We start from the raw sequence: 19,707 nt of genomic DNA, 5'->3' as shown, positions 1-19,707 counted from the left end.
TTCAGTGCAGATGACCGGCCCTGCTCGGTGCGGCTGCACCTCCCTGCATCGTGGGGCCAGATCGCGGGCCCTGGGCGCGCGGGCCTGGCCGGAGCAACAGGTCTCACTTTTAAAATAAAGGTTCTCCTTACGTTCGGTTGCCGGCGCGGCGGAGGTTCCTAACTGATAATGCAGCGCTCCTTGGCCTTGGCCTGGTCGCCGCCGCTGGCCCTCTCGCGGATGTACATAAGGTCGCTGTGCACGCTGGGCCTGCGCGCGAAGGGCGCCACGATGCCAAACGCATCGCCAGGGTCGCAGCCGCCGCCGCCGCCGCCGCGCAATAGCTTCTTGCTGCGCAGCGCCTTCTTGTGCAGCACGTCGCAGTACTGCACCGACACCTTACGGTGCAGGTCCGGGCTCATCTCGCTCGGCAGCTTGGCCATGGCGAAGAGCGCCCGGAACATGTGGTCCAGGCTGCTGTTCTTCTTGGCCGAGATCTCGAAGTAGGCGCAGCGCTGGGGTTCATCGCCCACTAGCTGCTCGATCTCGCGGTGCTCCACTTCGCGGTAGAAGTCCCGGTCACCCTTGTTACCGCAGATGACCAGGGGCACGTCCACGTTCTCCTTGGTTTTGTTCTTAAGGCAAGACTTTGTGTCAAGAATCTGCTGCTTGAGCCTCTGCACCTCCTCGAAGGAGTCGCGGTTGTCTAGGCTGAACACTAGGATGAAAACGTCTCCTGCGGGGCGGAGAGAGGGGAGAGGAGAGGGTAAGGCGGCTGCCAACGAGACACGTTGGGCGCGCAAAACTTTCCAAGCGCAGCACTCGGCTCTCGGCGGGCAGGGCAGACGCGCCTCTAACCAGAGCAGAGCCCTCACTGGCACCCTTGGATGAAGGGGTCTCCTCCCCTTCCCACAGCCAGCTCCTTCCCCTTGCCCGCGGCCCCGGGTCTCTGAGCCCCGGCCAGCCCCAACTCACCAGTGAGGATGGACAGACGCCGCATGGCAGGGAACGGGTGGTTGCCGGACGTGTCGAGAATGTCGAGCTGGTAGACCTTGCCGCGGATGGAGTAGAACTTGCGGTGGAAGTCTTCGATGGTGGGCGTGTAGGTGTCCTCGAAGTGGCCCGTGAGGAAGCGCGACACGATGGCTGTCTTACCCACCTTGGACGAACCGAGGATGACCATGCGGTAGCAGTTCTTGGATGGGATACTCGGCTCCGAGTCGCTCGGACACATCTTCTTGATCATTGCGGCCAGTTTCATTTGGTGCTGGGGCCACGGGGGTGGGGCAAGGGTCCGAGAGAATGCGCGCGGCTGGTTTGAAGGCACGGGGCACGGCTGTAGTGGGTATCCCTGGTCGCGTCGGCTTGGGCACCGGCTAGGACTAGTAATGGAACGGTGCAAGCTCTCGGTGGTCCGCGCGCTCTGGCTTTCCGCGTCCGGGCGCAGCCTTTAAAAGCACCCCGGAGTTGCCCCGCCCCGCCCTGCGTGGTGCGTCATAGCCCCGCCACTTTCCACGGCCCTCTGCAGCGGCTGCGCCCGGCTCCTGTCCACTCTGGGCGCGAGAAGGAAACTGCGCCCAGGCGCCTTTCCACCGCACTGGGCTCAACGGCCACCTGCGCATCCGGGTTCTGGCCCCGGTTGTGCCTCTGATCCTCTGAGACTTCGGGCCACGACCGCTACTCCGCAATGCACACACATGCATATACAATCACTTTGTTTGGGCCTTAGTTTCCGCAGAGAATAACAATAGTAATTCAGTAGTAACAGCAGCGTTTGCTAGGTGCTTAACAGGGGCCAGGCACTGCGCCAAATGTTTTACGTAATTCTTTTTCAGTCCCCAGAACATCTCCCCACCCTCCACCACCACCAGCAACCCCCCCGCCCTCCACCACCACCAGCAACCCCCCCGCCCTCCACCACCACCACCACCACCACCACCACCACCACCACCACCACCAACAACAACAACAACAACAACCCCTCCCCCCCCGCCCTCCGCCACCCGCCCTGCCCCCAACTAGCCCGGCTCTGGCCCCTGCCGCCCTCCTGTTCCAGGTCCGGCAGTGCTTGTTTCCAGGCGGAGCCGCCACGGGGCCTCCAGCGCGGGGATGGGCGCTGTGCGCTCCAGCCGCCAGGGGGAAGCAGAGAAGTCCGTCACCCGAGCGGGAGGCGTCTGGCACAGGATGAAGGGCTGGAGTGGGGGGCCAGCAGCAGCCAGGTTTGAGGTCCGGAGAGGAACGGAGCACGGGCTTTGGGGCGCCAGGCCTGGACTCAGCAGCAGCTCTCCTGCAGGACTCAGCTTGCTCCTTTCTCTCAACCGGAAATGCTCTGTGGCCTGGCGAGGGTCTTCAGCCAGGTGCCCCCCATCCTGTTCCTGTCTCTGACTTTTGAAAGACCAGAGATTCTTTGGTCAAAGGTAGGCCAGCGTGCCCCCGCCCCATGGTGTTTTGGACCTTTAGAGTCCCTTGGGCCAACGCTACTGTTTTATAATCAGGGAGGCTGAGGTTCGGAGCCAGAGTGAGCCCAGGAAGACCCTAGGACCACAGCCCAGTCTCTGGAATCATTTGCAGGACTGCTCTTTCCTCCCTGTGGGCTTCTTGCACTGTGTGGGGCCGGGAGGGACGCCAACGCACAGTTGCCCCCTTGCTGCCAGACATAAACAAGCAGGCAGGAAATTGGCTGTTCTAGAAGGAGGAGGGGCTGTGAAATCAGACAGCTGCTGTGTGACTTTGGCCCAGTCCCTTGCAACTCAAGGAGCCCTCGTGGCGAAGTGGTTAAGCGCTCCACTGATAACTGAAAGGTTGGCCATTTGGACTCACCAGCTGCTCAGTAGGAGAAAGATGTAGCAGTTCTGCTTCCGTAATGATTATAGCCTTGAAAATCCTATGGGGCAGTTCTACTCTGTCCTATTGAGTCACTGAGTTGAAACTGAATCGGCAGCAGTCACCGGGTTTGGTTTTTTTCCCTTGCCTTCTCTGGGCCTCAGTTTCCTCTTCTGAGGAGGATGGTGGCTCTGGTTCTGTGATCACAGAAGAGAAAGCGTAAGCACTTTGTGGGAGTGGGCCTGGTAACAACAACAGTGTTGTTGTTGGGTGCTGTCTGGTCGATTCTGACGCACAGCAACCTGGTGTCACAGAGTAGAACTGCCCCATAGGATTTTCTTGGCTGTAATCTTTACAGAAGCAGATCGCTAGGCCTTTCTTCTGCGGAGCCACTGGGTAGGTTCAATAACAACGGTAAATGACCCATTAGGCCCTGTTCGGGCAGACAGGAGGGAGGAGGCAGGGGGCTCAGGAGCAGACGCTGGGGGTGGCCGGTTGATCAGTAACCAGAAGTGGGTTGATGCTGCTGAAATGCCCAGAAGCAGGCTATCTGGAGATGGGTGCTCTCCAGCCTGGAGCTCGTGAAACAGCCATTGCACCTCCCTGTGACAGGCTCTCAATGGACTATGTCTGGTTTTGGAAAAAACCCAGGGAGACATTAGCTTGTGTACTCCCCACCATCCCCCCACTCCCTCCCCCTCCACAAGTCACGGTGCTTTGACCCTTGGTGCAATTTGTGCAGGAGTGATTTGACGCGGTCTATGGCTGGCCCAGGCTTCCAGAGGCCCCCACCTCCACCGTTCTCATCTAAGGCTGCAGCCGTGAAATGCCCGGGTGAGAGTGGTGCCATTTTCCGGAAGGAACTGAAACCAGGGGCACTATACCCAGGGCTGTTGTGGACAGTGGTGCAGGGTGTGCACTGAAGGAGGGCCAGTCGAGGGCACAGTGGGGTGCAGCCTACATCACCTGACCCCACAGAGACAACAACTTGGAACTCCTTGCTGGGGGCTGGGAATAAAGTTGGATCTGACGTGGCCATTCCCACCACAGCGCCTTGCTCTGTGAGGTTAATGTCTCTGGGTGGGGTCACAGGGCCAGAGAATGGCAGGGTCGAGGTATGGAGATCCAGAGGCTGGGGCCCAGCCTGGAATCGGCTCCCTCCCTCGCCCCAGGTCACATGTCGAGGCTGGGACTGATGATAAGTTTTGGACCCCAGCCAGGTTCACCTCCCCAACCTTGAAGGAATCTTGGAGCATCTCACCTTCTCCATGAACACTGGGTTTTGCAAGACTTGTTTTGCCAAGTAAGCCACGTTTGTGAGGCCAAGCCTGTTGGCCAAGCCCATCCCAAACGTGTAAGCACCATGTACCCACTGACCACGTCTCCTGCGGAAAGTGAACAGAGGTGACAGTTGAGAGCTTGGCCACCTTGTCTCCTTGTCCTGCTTATAGGCTTATCCTATATACAAAAGTGGGGGCCGTGGTGGTTTAGTGGTAGAATTCTCACCTTCCATGCAGGAGACCTGAGTTCGATTCCCGGCCAGTGTACCTCATGCAGCCACCACCTGTCCATCAGTGGAGGCTTGTGTGTTGCTATGATGCTGAACAGGCTTCAGTGGCACTTCCAGGCTAAGACGGACTAGAAAGAAAAGCCTGGTAATCTACTTCCTAAAATCAGTCAATGAAAACTGTCTTAGGCTGTGTTCTCTAGAGAAGCAAAACTAGTGAAGCGTGTATATATATATAGAGAGAGAGATTTATCTCAAGGAAATAGCTCACATAGTTGTGGGGGCTGGCAAGTCCCAAAGTCGGTGGGTCAGGCATCAGCTGGAGGCTTCTCCTAACTCATGTGGTTGCAAGGGGTAACAAACCCAGAATCGGCAGGTCAGACCGTAAGCTTCTGTCTCACAGGGCTGCAGAAGCTGGCGAATCCCAAAGTCAGCAGGTCAGACAGCAGGCTGCTCACTCAAGTCCCAAGAACCAGAGATAAGATGATGATGAGCCAGAAGCAGAATCCAAAGCAAGGAAGTGAGCTTTGCCAGGACGTTTATATATATATATATATATACTGGGTACAGGCCACACCCCGAGGAAACTCCCCTTACAACTGATTGGCTGATCACATGAGATCACATCATGGAAGTAATTACATTATACTACTTATGGGAGATCACAAAATGAAGGATAATTATATCAGATCACAAAATGGAGGATACTTTTGTGAGAGGCAACTCTTGGCTGTGTAGGGTCCTGGAAAGTGTGGGGCACAATCGGGCTATGTGTGGACAGTGACGCCCGATGACAGCAGATGAAGTCAGCTCTGAGCAGCAGAAGGATAATTACATCAGATCACAAAGTGGAAGAGAATTTCATAATACGGAGAATCATGGCCTGGCCAAGTTGACACATAACATTAACCATCACAAAAACCCTTGGATCACAGCGGTATGATCCACACATTGATCATGGGGATGGCACAGGATCGGGCAGCATTTTGTCCTGTTATGCATGGGGTCACCATGAGTCATGGGCTGACTCCACGGCAGCTAACAACAACAATTACAAAAGTAGTAAATGCTCACGTTTAAAAAAAGATCCAAACCGTTTCAGAAAGGCAGAGAGTAAAAGGAACTCTGGAAGCAGTGCCCTGGCCTGCACCCACCCAGGGTAGCTCTCGGCTGTGCGGGGGTCCTGGGGAGTGTGGGGCACACTCAGGCTGTGCGTGGACAGTGACACCTGGTGACAGCAGATGAAGTCAGCTCCGAGCAGCAGAAGTCCTCTCCCTTTCCCCTATCTCTGTGTGCACTGAAGTATTATTTTTATTCTCCCAGGCCTCATCAGGCTGCCTGAAGCAGGGTGGCCAGGGAGGCGCAAGTCTGCCTTTCAACAGCAAGTGATCCTCAGGTCAGTTGAGCCAGCAGAGCTGGCAGTGACTGGACTCACCCTCTGTCTGGGGGCCCTGTGGACAGCGCTTTCTGGACCCCACTCGGTAAAAGGAGGACCCCAGCCCCACTTCCCAACACTGTGACCTCACGCTTCCTGCCAGCTGCAGCATCATCCACACATTGTCCAGGTTTAAATGGTCAGTCACACGCTGCTGTGCATCACACCATTAGTCATCACAGTGTGTTGGGTGCCAGGTGACTGACAGCCTAGCAAGCAGCGTTTCTGAGGTGACGGCTTGCTGAAAAGGCTACTCATGCACAGTACAGCAGTTTTCTACTCAGAGGGAATGGGAACTTTTAAAGACATCTGACCAAATGTTGGAGGTGATGTGTGTAGGGGGTGGACAGCTGACCCCCAAGGCAAGAAATGTTGGCCACACAGCCTGGCCTGGTGGCAAAGGGCAGTCGAGAAGGTTCTTGAACACCAGGTTTGAGGAGCAGACAGGCAGGCTCCCTGTCTAGGCTGTGCCTGCGCTGTGTTGGGACATTTGCAACGCCCCGTACCAGCCCATGTGTCAGTTCCATGGCACGGGAGGCCTGAGCTCAGAGGAGTGATCCGCTCCCTCCAAAGCTTCCCTGTGGCCAGTCCACTGCCATCTTACAAAGGAAGAGAAGAAAGTCTAAATGACCACCTCCTGCCCCTCGAGATGCCCTTGATGAAGCTGAGATCCCAACTGTCGGTGGTTTCCCCATTAGTGAGCGAGTGATGCTGCCTTCTGCCCGGGCACAGCTCCCTTTTGCTCAGCCCCACGCTGCCAGCCCTGCCCTGATGGCTCCTGCAGCCCTGTGGACCCCTGGGCCAGGGGTTGGAGCTTCACAGCCCACACCCCCAAGGGATGGCTCAGGCCACCAGGCGGGGCAGCAGCCTGTCCTCTGTGTGTGTGTCTGTGTATGTCTGTGTATGTGTCTGTGTTGTGTTTCTGTGTGTCTTTGTGTCTGTTTCTGTATGTGTCTGTGTTGTGTCTGAATGTGTGTCTGTGTTGTGTCTCTGTGTGTCTTTGTGTCTGTTGTGTCTGTATTGCATCTGTGTATCTCTGTGTTTATACATGTCTATTTGTATGTCTATGTCTGTGTGTGAATCTGTGTCTACATGCGTTTCTGTGTATGTGTGTGTGTTGTGTCTGAATGTGTGCCTGTATCTGTGTGTGTCTGTGTGTGTTGTGTAGAGGTGGTTGTAAAGAGAGTGAGTTCCCTGTTCCTGGTCAGACTACACACCTCTCATGGCCCCTGAAGCCCTGAGGCTGAGTCTGAACTTTAGAACCAAAAAGAATACCATGGGTGCCTATGATGGCCATTTTACAAATGAGGGGATTGAGGCTCTGAGAGCTGTATGCACCGAGGTGGAGTCCAGGCTCAATCCCCAGTCTCCCGACTTGAAGCGGGGACAGGCCGATCCCATGTCCTTAGAGGCTTCCTGTGGTAAGGCTGGGGTCCAGGAGGAGGGCTCTGTGGTCTGGCTCAGCCAAGAGTCCCTGAGCAGTTGTGTGGCCTGCCCCCACAGAGACACGTGGTCTGCAGGGGATTGTGTGAGCAGAGACAGGAGAATTGGCTGTCTGGCCAAAGGAGTGTGGAGAGGGGTTGGCCCTCCCTGGCTGCACCCCATCTCTCTTCTCTAACTCCTCTCACTATCATAGGCATGCGGCGGAGGCGGGGGGGGGGAGGCGGGCAGGTTGTGGACATGGAGGTTGGACAAACCGCGCACTTGCTGTGCCACTTTGGACACACCACCCAGCCTCTCTGAGCCCCCGTGTCCTGTGCCATCACATGGTGGGAGGGGATGATACCCCAGTCTGTGTTGTCAGGAGATGGGTACCCAGCACAGGCTGGCCTGCCCTGCCTGTCTCCTCTCCTCCCTAAGGCTGAAACGTTGCTAGTTAAGCATCCCCCTCCCCAGCCTGTCAGCTTCAGGGTGTAGGGAGGAGACACCCTCCTGGATGACACACCTCCACGTTCGGAGGTGACTCCAGTGGTGGGTCATGCGGAGGAATGTCTGGGTTTTCCTCCAAGCACCCCATGAAGGTGATCTGTCTCCAGGGCCAGCTCAGCTGCTGCACCTGTTGGCCAGGGGGTCAGTTTGGAGCAGCGGGAGGGTCATGGCCCAGCCTCCTGCCCTGACCCAGGCAGAGCCCTGGCTCTGGCCCAACCCCTCAGCTGCCACCGAAGGGCCAGGCTCTGCGAGCCAACCCCCTGACCAGCTCAGTCCTTCAGCACTTGCTGCTTGAGCACCTCAAACCTCCTTCCACATTGGGGCCTTTGCATATGCTGTTCCTTCTGCCTGGAGCACTCTTCCTTCAGTTCAGTCCCAGTGGCTCCCTCTTGTCATTGGGTCTCTGCTCAAGTCACCTCAAAGAGGCCTCCCCACTCCCACGAGTCACCATCACATCACTTTTTAAATTTTTGGCATCAAATTTATCACTATCTGATAATTCTTTTCTGGTTAGTTCTATTCAAACTGCTAAGTTTGTTTTTAATTTTTTTTCATTTAGAAAATTTTATACGAAGTTGAATCATATAAAACCGCTATTTTTACAGGTTAAAAACAGTCGAATGCTGGCTATTTCATGGTTCAACCTGACTTAGGGACAGCAGAGTGCAAAAATCTGAAGCTTACAGCTAGCAGGAATCCACATAGGTGCACACCTAATACTGCCCACCTGCAGTCTGACACTGCAGCCTGAACCCCTGCCCAGCAGCGCCCACGGAGCTGGTGTCTGTCACCACAGATGAGTGGTTTTGCCCATATGGGAACTTTGTACCTCTGTGTCTGGTGGCTTCAGTCCATTGGCCTGTGAGACCCATCCTCGTTGGACCTGGCATGCACTCTCTCCTGTCACTGCAGAGTCCCCTATGTGACGACACCACAGTGCACTTATCAGTCTCCCCTGGTCGGGCTGTTCTCAGCTTGGGGCTGAGTCAGTCCTCCTAACCCCTTGCTTCCATTGGAGAAATACCACAGGTGGGGCAACAGGGTCCCAGCTCTGACAGCTTCAAGAGAGCAGGACTGCACACCAGCATTGCTTCTGCCCTCAAGCCCACCTCTGAACTTCCCTCATTGCCCAAACCACAGAAATAGCACCAGTGACTGTCCAGCCACCTCCACCCTGGGGAGGACTGGACTGGAGGTGGCTGCCGGAAGATCCAGGAACACCAGCATGGACTTGGTCATCACTGAGGTGGGAGTGTAAATGGTGCAGGCACTGCAGCACAGTCTAGAAGTTCCTCAGTGTTGCCATCTGAGCCAGCAATTCCACTCCTGGGTATTACCCAAGAGAAAACATACACCTACACAAAAACTTGTACACCAATACTGAGCATTATTCTTAGGAGTCAAAGGATGAAAACAACCCAAATGTCCATCAGCAAATGAATAAATACACAAACGGTGGTACATACACAACAACGGCTATTATTCCACCATAAAAAGAAGTGAAGCACTGATACATACAGTCACAAAGACCACGTGTTGTATATTCCATTTGTATGAAATGTCCAGATTAAGAAAATCCAGAGACAGAAAACAGATGAGGGCTGCCAGGACTTGCAGGGTGACAGCTAAGAGGTGGGGAGTTTCTTTTTGGGGCGATGAAAGTGTTCTAAAATTGACTGTGGTGATGGTTGCACAACTCTGTGCATGCACTAAAAGACCGTGAACTGTATCCTTTAAATGAGTGGATTCTGTGTAGGTATGTGAACTATTTATCTCAATAGAGCTGTTAAAATTTTCACTCAAGTGGCAATATGAAATAGGTGAGGCAATGGTCAAAGCGATTGACTGCTAACCAAAAGATCGGTGGTTCGAAACCACCAGCGGCTCCAAGGGAGAACTATGTGGCCGTCTGCTTCCGTAGAGATTTACGGCCTCAGAAACTCTGTGGGTGGGCTCGCTATGAGTCGGAACTGACTTGAGGGCATGGGTTTGATTTTTGGTGAGGGAGAACTGGCAGCCCCAGCCTGTGGGGCTGTGCCCTCTGGGAAGAAAAATCAGGGCCTTGACACCCAGGTGAATGGACCAAGACAGTCCTGAGGACAATGCGAGCTGTGGAGGTGTCTTGCTTGGCAGCTGGAGTGGGGGTGAGGGTGGGGTTAGGGGTGTGCAGGCAGGAGGCCCCTAGGCCGTGAGACGCAGGTGGTCTAGGAGAGGTGAGGCAGGGCAGTTGGGGAGGCCGTGGGAGGACTGGGGGCATGGCCAGGCCAGAGGAGGCTCCAACACCGGGAGCCTCTCCCCACCTGGCCAGGGAGGGCAGGCCCCACAAGATGCTGTGCCGGGCCAGTTGCCAGGGGAAACCAGGCGCCCTCCTCCTAGCTGACGGCAAACACAGCTTGGCGCCAGGTAAGCAGAGCGGGGCACAGGCTGAGGGAGGGGTGGTGGGAAGTCAGGTCAGGCGACCAGGGCCACTCTGAGGCGGGCCTTCCTGCACCTCCCCAGGCCCCTGGACCCCATGTTGGGCATCCTTGCTGGGGAGAGCAGAAAGTGGGGTCTGAGACTGAGCACCTTCTCCCTGGGCTGCAGGAAGTTCAGGAACACCCAGAGTCTTGACCCAGACTCAGTGAGGGGTGGGGGCAGGGCAGGGGTGGAAAGGAGTCGAGTGGCATGGGCTTGGGAACATGCGCATAGTAGGGTCGCAGGTAAACTGTCCAGTTAAGCCCATGTATGTTGAAGCCCTAGTGGGTTACAGTAATCAGGCCACCTGAGGAGGCTGGACCCTCGGACCCTGACTGTGCAGCCCCCTGGAGCCAGGTCATTCAGGACCAGAGGTGGGCAGTGGCCGGCGTGTGGACAGGGAGCAGAGAGCAGGGCTGGGACAGGCCTGGGAGAGCCCGTGAGGGGGTGCTGGTCAAGGCTGCGAGGGTGAGAAGTAGGGCTAGATAGCTGAGCTTAGGAGCCCAGCCCTGCCCCAGCCGCAGAGTCTGGAGTCCTGTGTCCCAGAGGCTGTGCAAGAAGGACACCGAGGCCTGGACATACCACCTCTGACAGGAAGTGGGAGAGCCAGTGCCAGGACAGGACAGATGAGGAACATCCACCTCCTGCCCACCTCTGTTCCCCCATGGCAATCTGAAGACCCTATTCCTGGAGCTCATGCTCCCTGGGCCCTGGGAACTCCTCTCTACTCAGACTCCACTCATTCACACCATGACCCACTCACCACACCCCCTCATTCTGCTGGGACCCGTGGCATGTGTGCCCATTGGGGGATCCTGGCTGTGGGGGGGCCGAGGATGCACTGATATGTGAAATGGCATATCCCGCCCTCGTGGTGGTTCTGCTGGGGCTGGGACCCCCAGAGGGGACAGGCGGATGAGAGGGAGGGGCTCCTTCTCTACACCTCTCAGGGGAGTAAGGGTCCAGGAGGGGATGCCCAGTGAGTGTCCCCTCCCACCCTCAGAAACCACCTCCCACCCCCGCTCAGCCAGCGAGAATGGGCAGAGACTAGAGGCCATGCTGAGTCAGGGGCCTTTATTGGGGAGTCTGGACGTGCGGGCAGCAGGCAGAGGGGGCTCGGAGGCCACATGGCAGCCAGCGGGCCAAGGCAGCATTTTCCAAGGCACTGGAGCGGCCACAAGGTGAAAGCCCTGAGCAGTGGAGGCTACGTCCCCCAGAGCAGGATGGGCAAGGTGGACCAAGGATGTGGCCTCAGTGTAGCCACTGCCTCACAGCTCCACCAGCCAGCCTGTCAGCTCCTCTTATGAGACTTGGCGGCTTTCTGCCGGTAGATCTCTGCTGTGAAGGGCCTGTGCGGGGACAGAAGGAGGGGGGAGAGGCTATCAGTTGGTCCACCCAGGCACAAAGTGGACAACCCCCTCCCACAGGAGCCGGGTGGCAGGGGGGCACAAGGATCCCCTTCCTTTCAGGGCTTCGGAGAGCAGAAGGGGGTTGCAGAAGGGGCCGGAGGGGCCAGGAGTGTCCAGAGCAGCATGGCATCCAGGGCAGGGGCTGCCTGACTGTGGGCAGCATCGTGGCGCCTGATCTCCTGCCCTCTCAGGGAACAAGGGAAGCTGAGCACCATGCCCTGGCCTCCATGCCCCAGCTGTGCCCACTCTAAGTGCCCATCTGCTGCTCTGGTCTGTGCCCCTGGCATGGCCTCGCTGATAGCAGCCTGACCCAAGTTCACCCAGGACACCGGGAATGGTCTGTTCTGCCCCCCTACCCCCACCCAGTGACAGCCCACTTACTCCTCATAGAGGACGGCAACCACGTAGACGATGGCCACAATGGCGGTCAGCAGCAGGCCGGTGGGGCTGGCGTGCCTGTGGGAGACACAGGGCCCGGCGGTCAGGAGGTGGGGCTGGGAGGTCCCACTGCCCCCATCTCCCAGCTGGGCCCTGTGTTTGGGGTGGTCTGATTTCTAACTCAGACCCAGGGACGCTGCCCTGCCCCCCAGCTTCGGGGGTAGCACAGGGTGGGGCAGGACTCGAACAGGCCCACGTGCCCAGGCACAGGGCTCAGGGTCCCCAGGAGGCCAAGTGTGACAGCTGGAGGGCAGGCACCCTGGTAGGCTCTCTGGGCAGCAGCCTGGCCCCATGGTGTGAAGGGTGCAGGCATGGAGAAGCCTGAGCCCCAGTTTATTTCTGCTGGGCCCCTGTGGACCACTGGGCCCGACAGCGGGGAAGAAGGGACAGCAGGCCACTGGACATAACTGGAGCCCCTTCTGCCCAGTATGGCTGGGAATCGCATCCCAGGGGCTCTGCCCTCCTTGCTGGTGAGGACGGCCAGCATTGCCATATTGGTCATGCACTGGGGCCAGGCCACCATGCTCCCCCACCCCAGGGCAGCATGATGCAGAAGCTGGGCCTGAGCCCCACCCCAACACTGGTCTGTCTGTCTGGAAGCCTCAAGAGAGGCAGGCAGATGGAGAGACAGCAAGCCCCAGCCTGGCCCCTGGTGCATTCCGTTACACCGTGCCCACTTCCTGTCTGGCCCTCTGCCTGTCGCCAGCTGAGAGACTCCTAAAAGGAGGGAGTCAGCAAAACATGGTCTTCCCTGCCCAGCCTTGCTCGCTGGTCTTGTGTGTTCTGTAGGCCAGACTCCCCCGTCCCCAGGACAGACAGGAACAGAGCCTTCCTCAGGAATAGAAACTCTTCTACTTTCCGAAACACTGTTCTTGCTTGCCCTCATAACAACCCTGTGAGGGGATGATCGTCCCCATCCCGCAGATGAGGAAACTGAGACTCAGAGGGGCCCACATGCAGATCCCAGGCCTGGCCCAGAGCCTAGGGTGCTGCCTGCATGGCAGGATTGGACCCGGTGGTGGTCCTGGGGACAGGGCTCTGCACCATAGGAGGGGTGTCTCGCTCCGCCAGGGGGTTGAGCAGGTGGAGGCCTGGAGAGGGCAGGGAGCCGGGGGCCCTGCCCCCAGTACCCTACGTGGGTCCCAGGCCCTGGCAGCCACAGTGGACACCCCTGGTAGGCTGGGAAAGATGGTGGCCCTGCTTGGTCATATCCTGCAGCCCAGAGTGATGGCCCATCCCTAATGAGCTCTCAGATGAGGTGCTCCCTCTCCTGAGGATAGCCAAGGCCTCAGCATGCCACACCGTGTGGAAGTGTCCTCCCGGAGGGCCTGCCACGTGTCCTTAAGGGGCCTGGCCTGGCACCCTACACCCAGGGCGACCCCTCACTCATCCACCACACTTCCTGAGCACATGCACCCTGGGTAGGAAGGATGTGTTAGCACTGCCCTCAGAGCCCTGGCAATTGCGGGGAACTGGGGGCTGCATAGCAGAGGCAGTGCCCAGACAGGGGTGGCAGAGGAGGGTCCTGGGTGGGCTGAGCATACGCCCAGTGCAGAGTGGGAACTGGTGCATGGGTGTGCTGGGGGACTGTGGCAGCACGAGAGGGTGGAGGCAGGAGGGTGCAGTTTCTCTCTGGCTCATCCTGTTGGTCTCAGGGTAGCAGTGTTCTGAGGAGTGGGTGAGTCTGGAGGTGAGGAGTCTCTGCTCAGAGCCCACCGCCCAAGCCCAGGCAGTGGAGAGGGAGATGGAGAAAAGAGATGGTTTACAGGCCAGCTTCACAGGGCTGGGGACTGTGTGGATGCAGGGCAGGGGAGGAAAGGAACATCCTGTCACTGACATTTCACCATTTGAGATTCATTCCTTTAGTGTCCTCTAAGTTTTTCGGTCTCTGGGCGTACCTGTAACATTCTAAGCAAGTGGTTTCCAAATGCTAGATAACAGCAGAACACTTTCTACAAAAAAAAATCCTGTATTATAGAAAGTGGTAGTGCAAATGGTTAACTCTCAGCTGCTAACCGAAAGGTTGGACATTCTAGTCCACCCAAAGGCACCTTGGAAGAAAGGCCTAGAGATCTGCTTCTGAAAAAGCAGCCATTGAAAACCTTATGGAGCACAGTTCTACTCTGACAGACACAGAGTCACCATGAGTCAGAGTTGACTCGATGGTGACTACTGTGGGTGGGGGGTGGTGTGTGTGACTGGATGGGGGGCTTGACTGGACACCCAGGGTCTGCAGCTCTCCCTAGGCCAGGCTCCTTGACCGTGGAGATGGAATCATGTAGGTGCAGCCTGGCCCTGGGGTCATGACCCCTGACCACATGCCTGGCCAGGGCAGGAGGCCGTCAGGAGGCCCACTCCCACAGCACTGGGGTCCCTCCTCTCGGCGGAGGGGGAGGACACTGCATGCGGGGGCACCCACACAGGACTCCCTGGTAGGGCCTGGGAGACCCCTGAGTGTCCCCAGCGCTAAGTTCTAGCACAGGGCTGACAGTACAGCCCCCGGGTCAACAACGGCTTCTGTGTTTTTAAATGGTTAAAAAAAATCAAAAGAACAATATTTCTTGAAACATGAAATGCATATGAAATCCAAATTTCAGACTCCATAAGTGAGCTTGTGTAAGTATGCATCAATCCAGGGTGCTTCCGTGCCACATACGTGGCAGAGCAACAGGGACTGGCCTTGCGGCTGTACAGCCATACCACCAGGCCCTGTCTGAGTTAAGTGGGACATCTTCCTTTTCACCACAGACCAGAGCTTCCTAAGGATGGAAGGCGGAGAGCTACCTGGACCGCCCACCAGACGGGTGGTACTCACATGATGGCCCAGCCCAGGTAGTTGGCAGTGCTGCCCCAGTACATGGGATTGTCCAGGACACTGAACGGGAATGTGGTAACTCTGGCCTCCTTCAGGATCCCGAAGTAATCACCTACGGACAGGGCAGGGCAGGAGGTCACTGGGCCATTACCCATCCAGCCCGCCCAGGAGTTGGCATCCTGAGGGCCCCAGCAGACGTGCCCCGAGCCCTGGCCTACAGGAGGCTCCCGCCACGGGCACCAGACATAGTACAGGCTGGCGCAGGTCCCTCTGAGGGCTCAGGGCCACGAGGGGTGAGGCTGAAGGGTTGCGGGAGGCTGTGAGCCCTTCCACCTGCTTCTCCTCCTGCTGTGGAGCCCCAACTGCATTGGCCTTCTGATTCTTCCCGCCCCTGTGCCTCTGCCCATGCACCTCCCCACTCTGGGTGGCTACTGCCCTTCCTTCCCCCAACTTCTCCTTGGGCTCACGTCACCTCCTCCCCCGGGTCATCTCCTTCCAGAGGTCACTTCCTTCCAGAGGCCCTTCCTGACTAAAAATAAGGCCCCCCTGCTCACCAAGCTATATGGCCTCAGGCAAGTTCCTCTCCCTCTGCCCTCAGTTTCCCACCTGCTCAGGGCCCACCAGCCCCACACCTGTGGGCCCTGGGGTTGGCCAGCAGGTGTGGACAGGCCCTTCCTGCCCAGCCAGGCTCAGACAGTCAGCCCAGCCCTGTGTGCCGGCCCAAGCCCCCAGTACACTGGGGACACTGACCACTCTCGAGTGATGTCCCCCAGCGGCATCCCCCAACGGCCTCAGGGCATTTGGAGGTGGCTGAGGGTGGTTCACAGGCCAGCACATGGGGAAGAGGCCCTCTGTCTGCCCCGCTCCCCTTCCTGCAACCCTGTGACAACAGGGACCAGCAGAGGGAGGAGGCAGGCAATACCTGGACAGCCCTATAGAGGCTGCCCTGCTCACCGGGCCTAGGCCTGACGAGGGGAGTAGGCTTGGAGGGGCACAGTCTACTGTCTAAAGTGGCTCTGGGTTCGAGGCTCAGGTCTGCCGTGAGCTCAGTGCATCCTTGGGCAAGTGTCTCCCTCTCTCAGGGTGTCAATGTCCCCATCTGTCAAACAAAAGGTTGGATTCACTATTTCCACTTTAGCCTAAAATTCTAGGCCCCTGTGACCCATTTCCCTTCCAGGTGACAGGTCAGCTTTGGGGCCTGCCCCCGAGGCCTTAGGGACCGCCCTGCCCACCTCATGCTGTCTCTGGGGCAACATGAGTCTCCTTCACTGCAGGGAACCCACAAGCCAGCTCCCATTAGCAAGAGCAAGAAACAGCTGTCCCTTAGCCCTGAGGACTAAGGCTCTCCCAGACACAGGAGCTTCTGCGAGTGAAGCCAGTGACAGTGTAGGTACCCACAATGCTAGGACCCACATCAGTGAGTTTTCCAGATAATGGAAGCACAATCCTTCCAACACCTAAACCTGCTTCCTGTGGAAGCTCTGGATGGAGAACATTCTAGAATCACCCACACGAACAGAAGCCGCAGGATAGTATATCTCCAGCATGTTCTTCTGTGCCTCGAGATCATTGTTTTAAGCATCATGACTGTGCTAATAGGCTGTGCGGGTTGGGGGTGCTGCGCCAGTACTTTCTAAATGTTCTGGTCTGCTGGGAATGGTTTCTCCGCTTCTTCCCTGGCACCAGCTGTCCCCTCCTCTCAGAAGCCAGCAGCTCCCGCTCCCCCTAAATGCTACCTCTCTTTGCTGTGGGCCATGACAAGGGTGTGGAAAGCAGAACAGCTCAGTTTCAAGTGAGGCCCAGGGCTCATCCCAACAGAGCCTGTGAGCGTGAGGGCTAGCTATTCCAGCTTGGATGCTACCGGAATGTTGAAGACCAAGATGGCAGAGTAAGAAGCTCCATGCTCCCGTCCCCCTATAGAAACATCAAAAAATAGGCAAAAACTGTCAGAGCTAACCTTGTTGGAACTCTGGTGAACATTTGGGGTTCATAGCTGTCAAAACAGCAGGACAGCTTTGTCGTTTTTTGATCATAGCTCAGGTCCCACCCTCATCCCCTTGAAGCCACAGCCATGTTTCCAGCTTGGGATGGTGGTCCCTGTTTCTGAGTGAGCAGAGCGCTTGTCCTGCCCATCTTGGAGGTCAAGGCACTACAAGGGAAATGAGGAGCTAGGAGTCAACAGGGACAAAAGAGGAAAATTAAGACATACAATGGAAAGCTTGGGCCAAGGTCAAAAGCCAGGCAGAGAGTTTCTTTAAGAGACTGTGGCATTCAAAGGCACCCATGTATAATCTGGAGAGCCACAGGCATGCCTAGGGCAGGATGCATACTCAGAAAGACCTGAGGAAATCGTATGCTTTCACCTCAAGCTGATCCCTGGGCTCAGTGCAAGCCTGGCTAAATGTTGAGGAGAGCCCCAGCACACAGCCAGTCTGCAAAGACTGCAAGAGGTGGGGTTCTCCCTCACCCCATTTTTTTCCCTTGTTTTAACTTCTGGCATTCAAGGAAGTCTCTGTCAGAACACTGAATGAACACAAGCTAAAGAAACAGAGTCAATACACACGTCAAAGAATCCAGCCTTGGACTTCTGGGCAACATGGCGCTATAGAAAGAAGCACTACGCCGTCCTGCCACAGCAAAGATCCAAAAAACTAAGTCAAAAAGAGACAAATGTCATTCCTGAAACCCTAAGCATCAAATGAAGAGATATACACTTTCCCACCCCCAACCCTTCTTCATCCCCACTCGGCCTCCTCTGCTTCCTGCAGCCACAGTCTCTTGGCCAGGAAGTACCGGCTTCACCCTGGTGCTGCTTGGATTCCACCAGCCCACACTGGCCGGCTCCCTAAGTGCCATTTGTTGGCTGCTGGTGTTGCTTTTTTCACCTATTTTTTATTTCTTCCTTACCTCTCCTTTCTCTCAAATACCTGGCTCTGTGTGCCATTGCTGCTTCTTCCTGAAAGGCTGTGAAACACCACATGACTGTAAAACTGCTTCCCAGCCCACACCGCCATGGTGGTGGGATCTGCGGGGCTTTTTTCTTTGTTTGTTTGTTCTGTTTTGATTTCTTTTTCTTTTCTCGGCTTGGGAGCCCCTTCTAGCCAGGCAGTACTATGCAGCTTTGAAGCTACTCCCTTACTCTGCGTAGACGTGAAGTGGGATCCCTGGGGGCAATTCTATTTTCTTGTTGTTGTTTTTTTGTTTTTGTTTCTTTGTTTTGGTTTCTTCTCTCTCTTTTTCTCTCTTGTCTTTCTTCATTTCTCAGTTTCTCATCTCTCTATACTTACTTTCTCTTCCTGTCTTCTGAATACCTGGCACTGTGTGACACCTTTACCCCTTCTAGCCAGGCTGTACTTCACGGCCTGGGAGCAACTTATCCAGTCCTCACAGCCACACTGGTGAGATCCCTGGGGGTTTTATTTTTCTAGTTTTATTTATTCAATTTTTTCTTTTACCCTTTTTCTTTTTGTTTTTCTCCATTTCTCAGTCTCTCATCTCTCCACTCCAATGGCAAGCTCCCTTAGCACTCTTTTTTGTTTGTTTGTATGTTTTTGGTTCCTATTCCTCTCTCCTCTCCCTCCTCTTTCCCATGCCCATCTTACCTCCACACATCATAATCTCCCCCCTCCTTACTGCCTACCTGCATAGGGCACTGAACATCACACCATCAAGCAGCACAGGCACAGCCCATCGGAACCTGCCCAGCAGGATTCCCGGCCTGCACTGTCAGCCCTAGTATGTGCCACAAACGACCCATCCCAGCAACTCCCCTTCAGCTGTACCTGCCCTGCTGTACCATACTTGAGCAACTGACCCTGCCCACTGGAGAAGGAAGTGAAAAGTATCATTGTCTATAGAGGAGCAAACAAAAAATAATGCACAGCTCATCTGCTCAGACATAACCAAATAAAACAAACATGCAGGACAAAACAAATCTACAATCAATAAACAAGGAAAATAACTACTGAATGTCCCAAAGGCAGCAGACAAAACATATATAAAAACAGGACAGGATGGTTCCAGTAGGCATCCAAAATAAAACACCAGATGACTTTCCAGTAGAAGAAAAGGCACTAGAACGATCTGATAGGGAATTCAAATCTCTAAAACTCAGAACTATACAAGAGTTGAAGCAAAAAGCAGACAAAAATGAAGACAAATAGACAAATTCATGGAAAATAAAGACAAAAAAATGGAAGAATTCAGGAAAATAATATAGGAACAAAATGCTAAAATAAATTTACAATAGAAATACAAAAACAACAATTAGAAATCCAGAAGATAAACAACAAGATTTCAGAAATGGACAGTATCATAGAAGGGCTGAGGAGCAGGTTTGAAACGATGGAAGACAGAATCAGCAAAACTGAAAACAAACACTAGGATACAACTCTGTTTGAGGAAAAATGAGAAAAAAGAACAAAGAAAAATGAAGAAACTCTGAGAATTATGTGGGATACAATAAAAAATTTGAGAGTGATCGGAGTTCCAGAATGGGGGAGGAAAGTGAAAACACAGGATCATTGAAGAACTGCTGACAGAAAACTTCCCAAGTATCATGAAAGATGAAAACATGACCATCCAAGAAGCTCAATGAACCCCATATAGAATAGACCTCAAAAGAAAATCACCAATGCATATCATTATCACATTCACTAAAACCAAAGACAAAGAATCCTGAGAGCAGCTCGAGAAAAACAAAGTCACATACGGAGGAGAAACAAGACTAAGCTCGGATTATTTGGCAGAAACCATGCAGGCAAGAAGGCAATGGGATTACATATATAAACCTTTGAAAGAAAAAAACTGTCAGCCAAGAATAATATATCCTGCAAAACTCTTCTTCAAATATGATGGTGAAATTAGGTCATTTCCAGATAAACAGAAATTAAGGGACTATGTAAAAACCAAACCAAAC

At 55.1% G+C, this 19,707-nt stretch overlaps 2 protein-coding genes across 3 annotated transcripts in view; both read right to left on the bottom strand.

The window, feature by feature from the left end:
- Position 1: 1 nt before the first annotated feature.
- On the bottom strand, positions 2-1,354 carry RASD1 (ras related dexamethasone induced 1). Its single transcript, XM_004381014.2, has 2 exons — positions 955-1,354; positions 2-715 (listed from the first exon to the last, which is right to left on the bottom strand). Exons 1-2 carry the CDS (start codon positions 1,238-1,240, stop codon positions 159-161), a joined length of 843 nt encoding a protein of 280 aa, XP_004381071.1. The 5' UTR covers positions 1,241-1,354; the 3' UTR covers positions 2-158.
- Positions 1,355-11,192: 9,838 nt separating this feature from the next.
- Positions 11,193-19,707, bottom strand: part of PEMT (phosphatidylethanolamine N-methyltransferase) — a 126,020-nt gene continuing 117,505 nt past the window's right edge. For both annotated transcript variants that reach the window (XM_023735553.1, XM_004381013.2), the window contains 3 exons: positions 14,790-14,901; positions 11,918-11,992; positions 11,193-11,476 (listed from right to left, as the gene is read on the bottom strand). In XM_023735553.1, the coding sequence (XP_023591321.1) occupies positions 11,419-11,476; positions 11,918-11,992; positions 14,790-14,901 (245 nt within the window). In that variant the 3' untranslated portion in view covers positions 11,193-11,418. The remainder of the gene's footprint in view (positions 11,477-11,917; positions 11,993-14,789; positions 14,902-19,707) is intronic.

Source organism: Trichechus manatus, unplaced genomic scaffold (genome assembly GCF_000243295.1).
Source record: "Trichechus manatus latirostris isolate Lorelei unplaced genomic scaffold, TriManLat1.0 scaffold00080, whole genome shotgun sequence".
NCBI classification, from domain to species: Eukaryota; Metazoa; Chordata; class Mammalia; order Sirenia; family Trichechidae; genus Trichechus; species Trichechus manatus.
The sequence above is the reverse complement of the archived record's forward strand: the minus strand, read 5'-3'. Positions and strand labels throughout refer to the sequence as shown.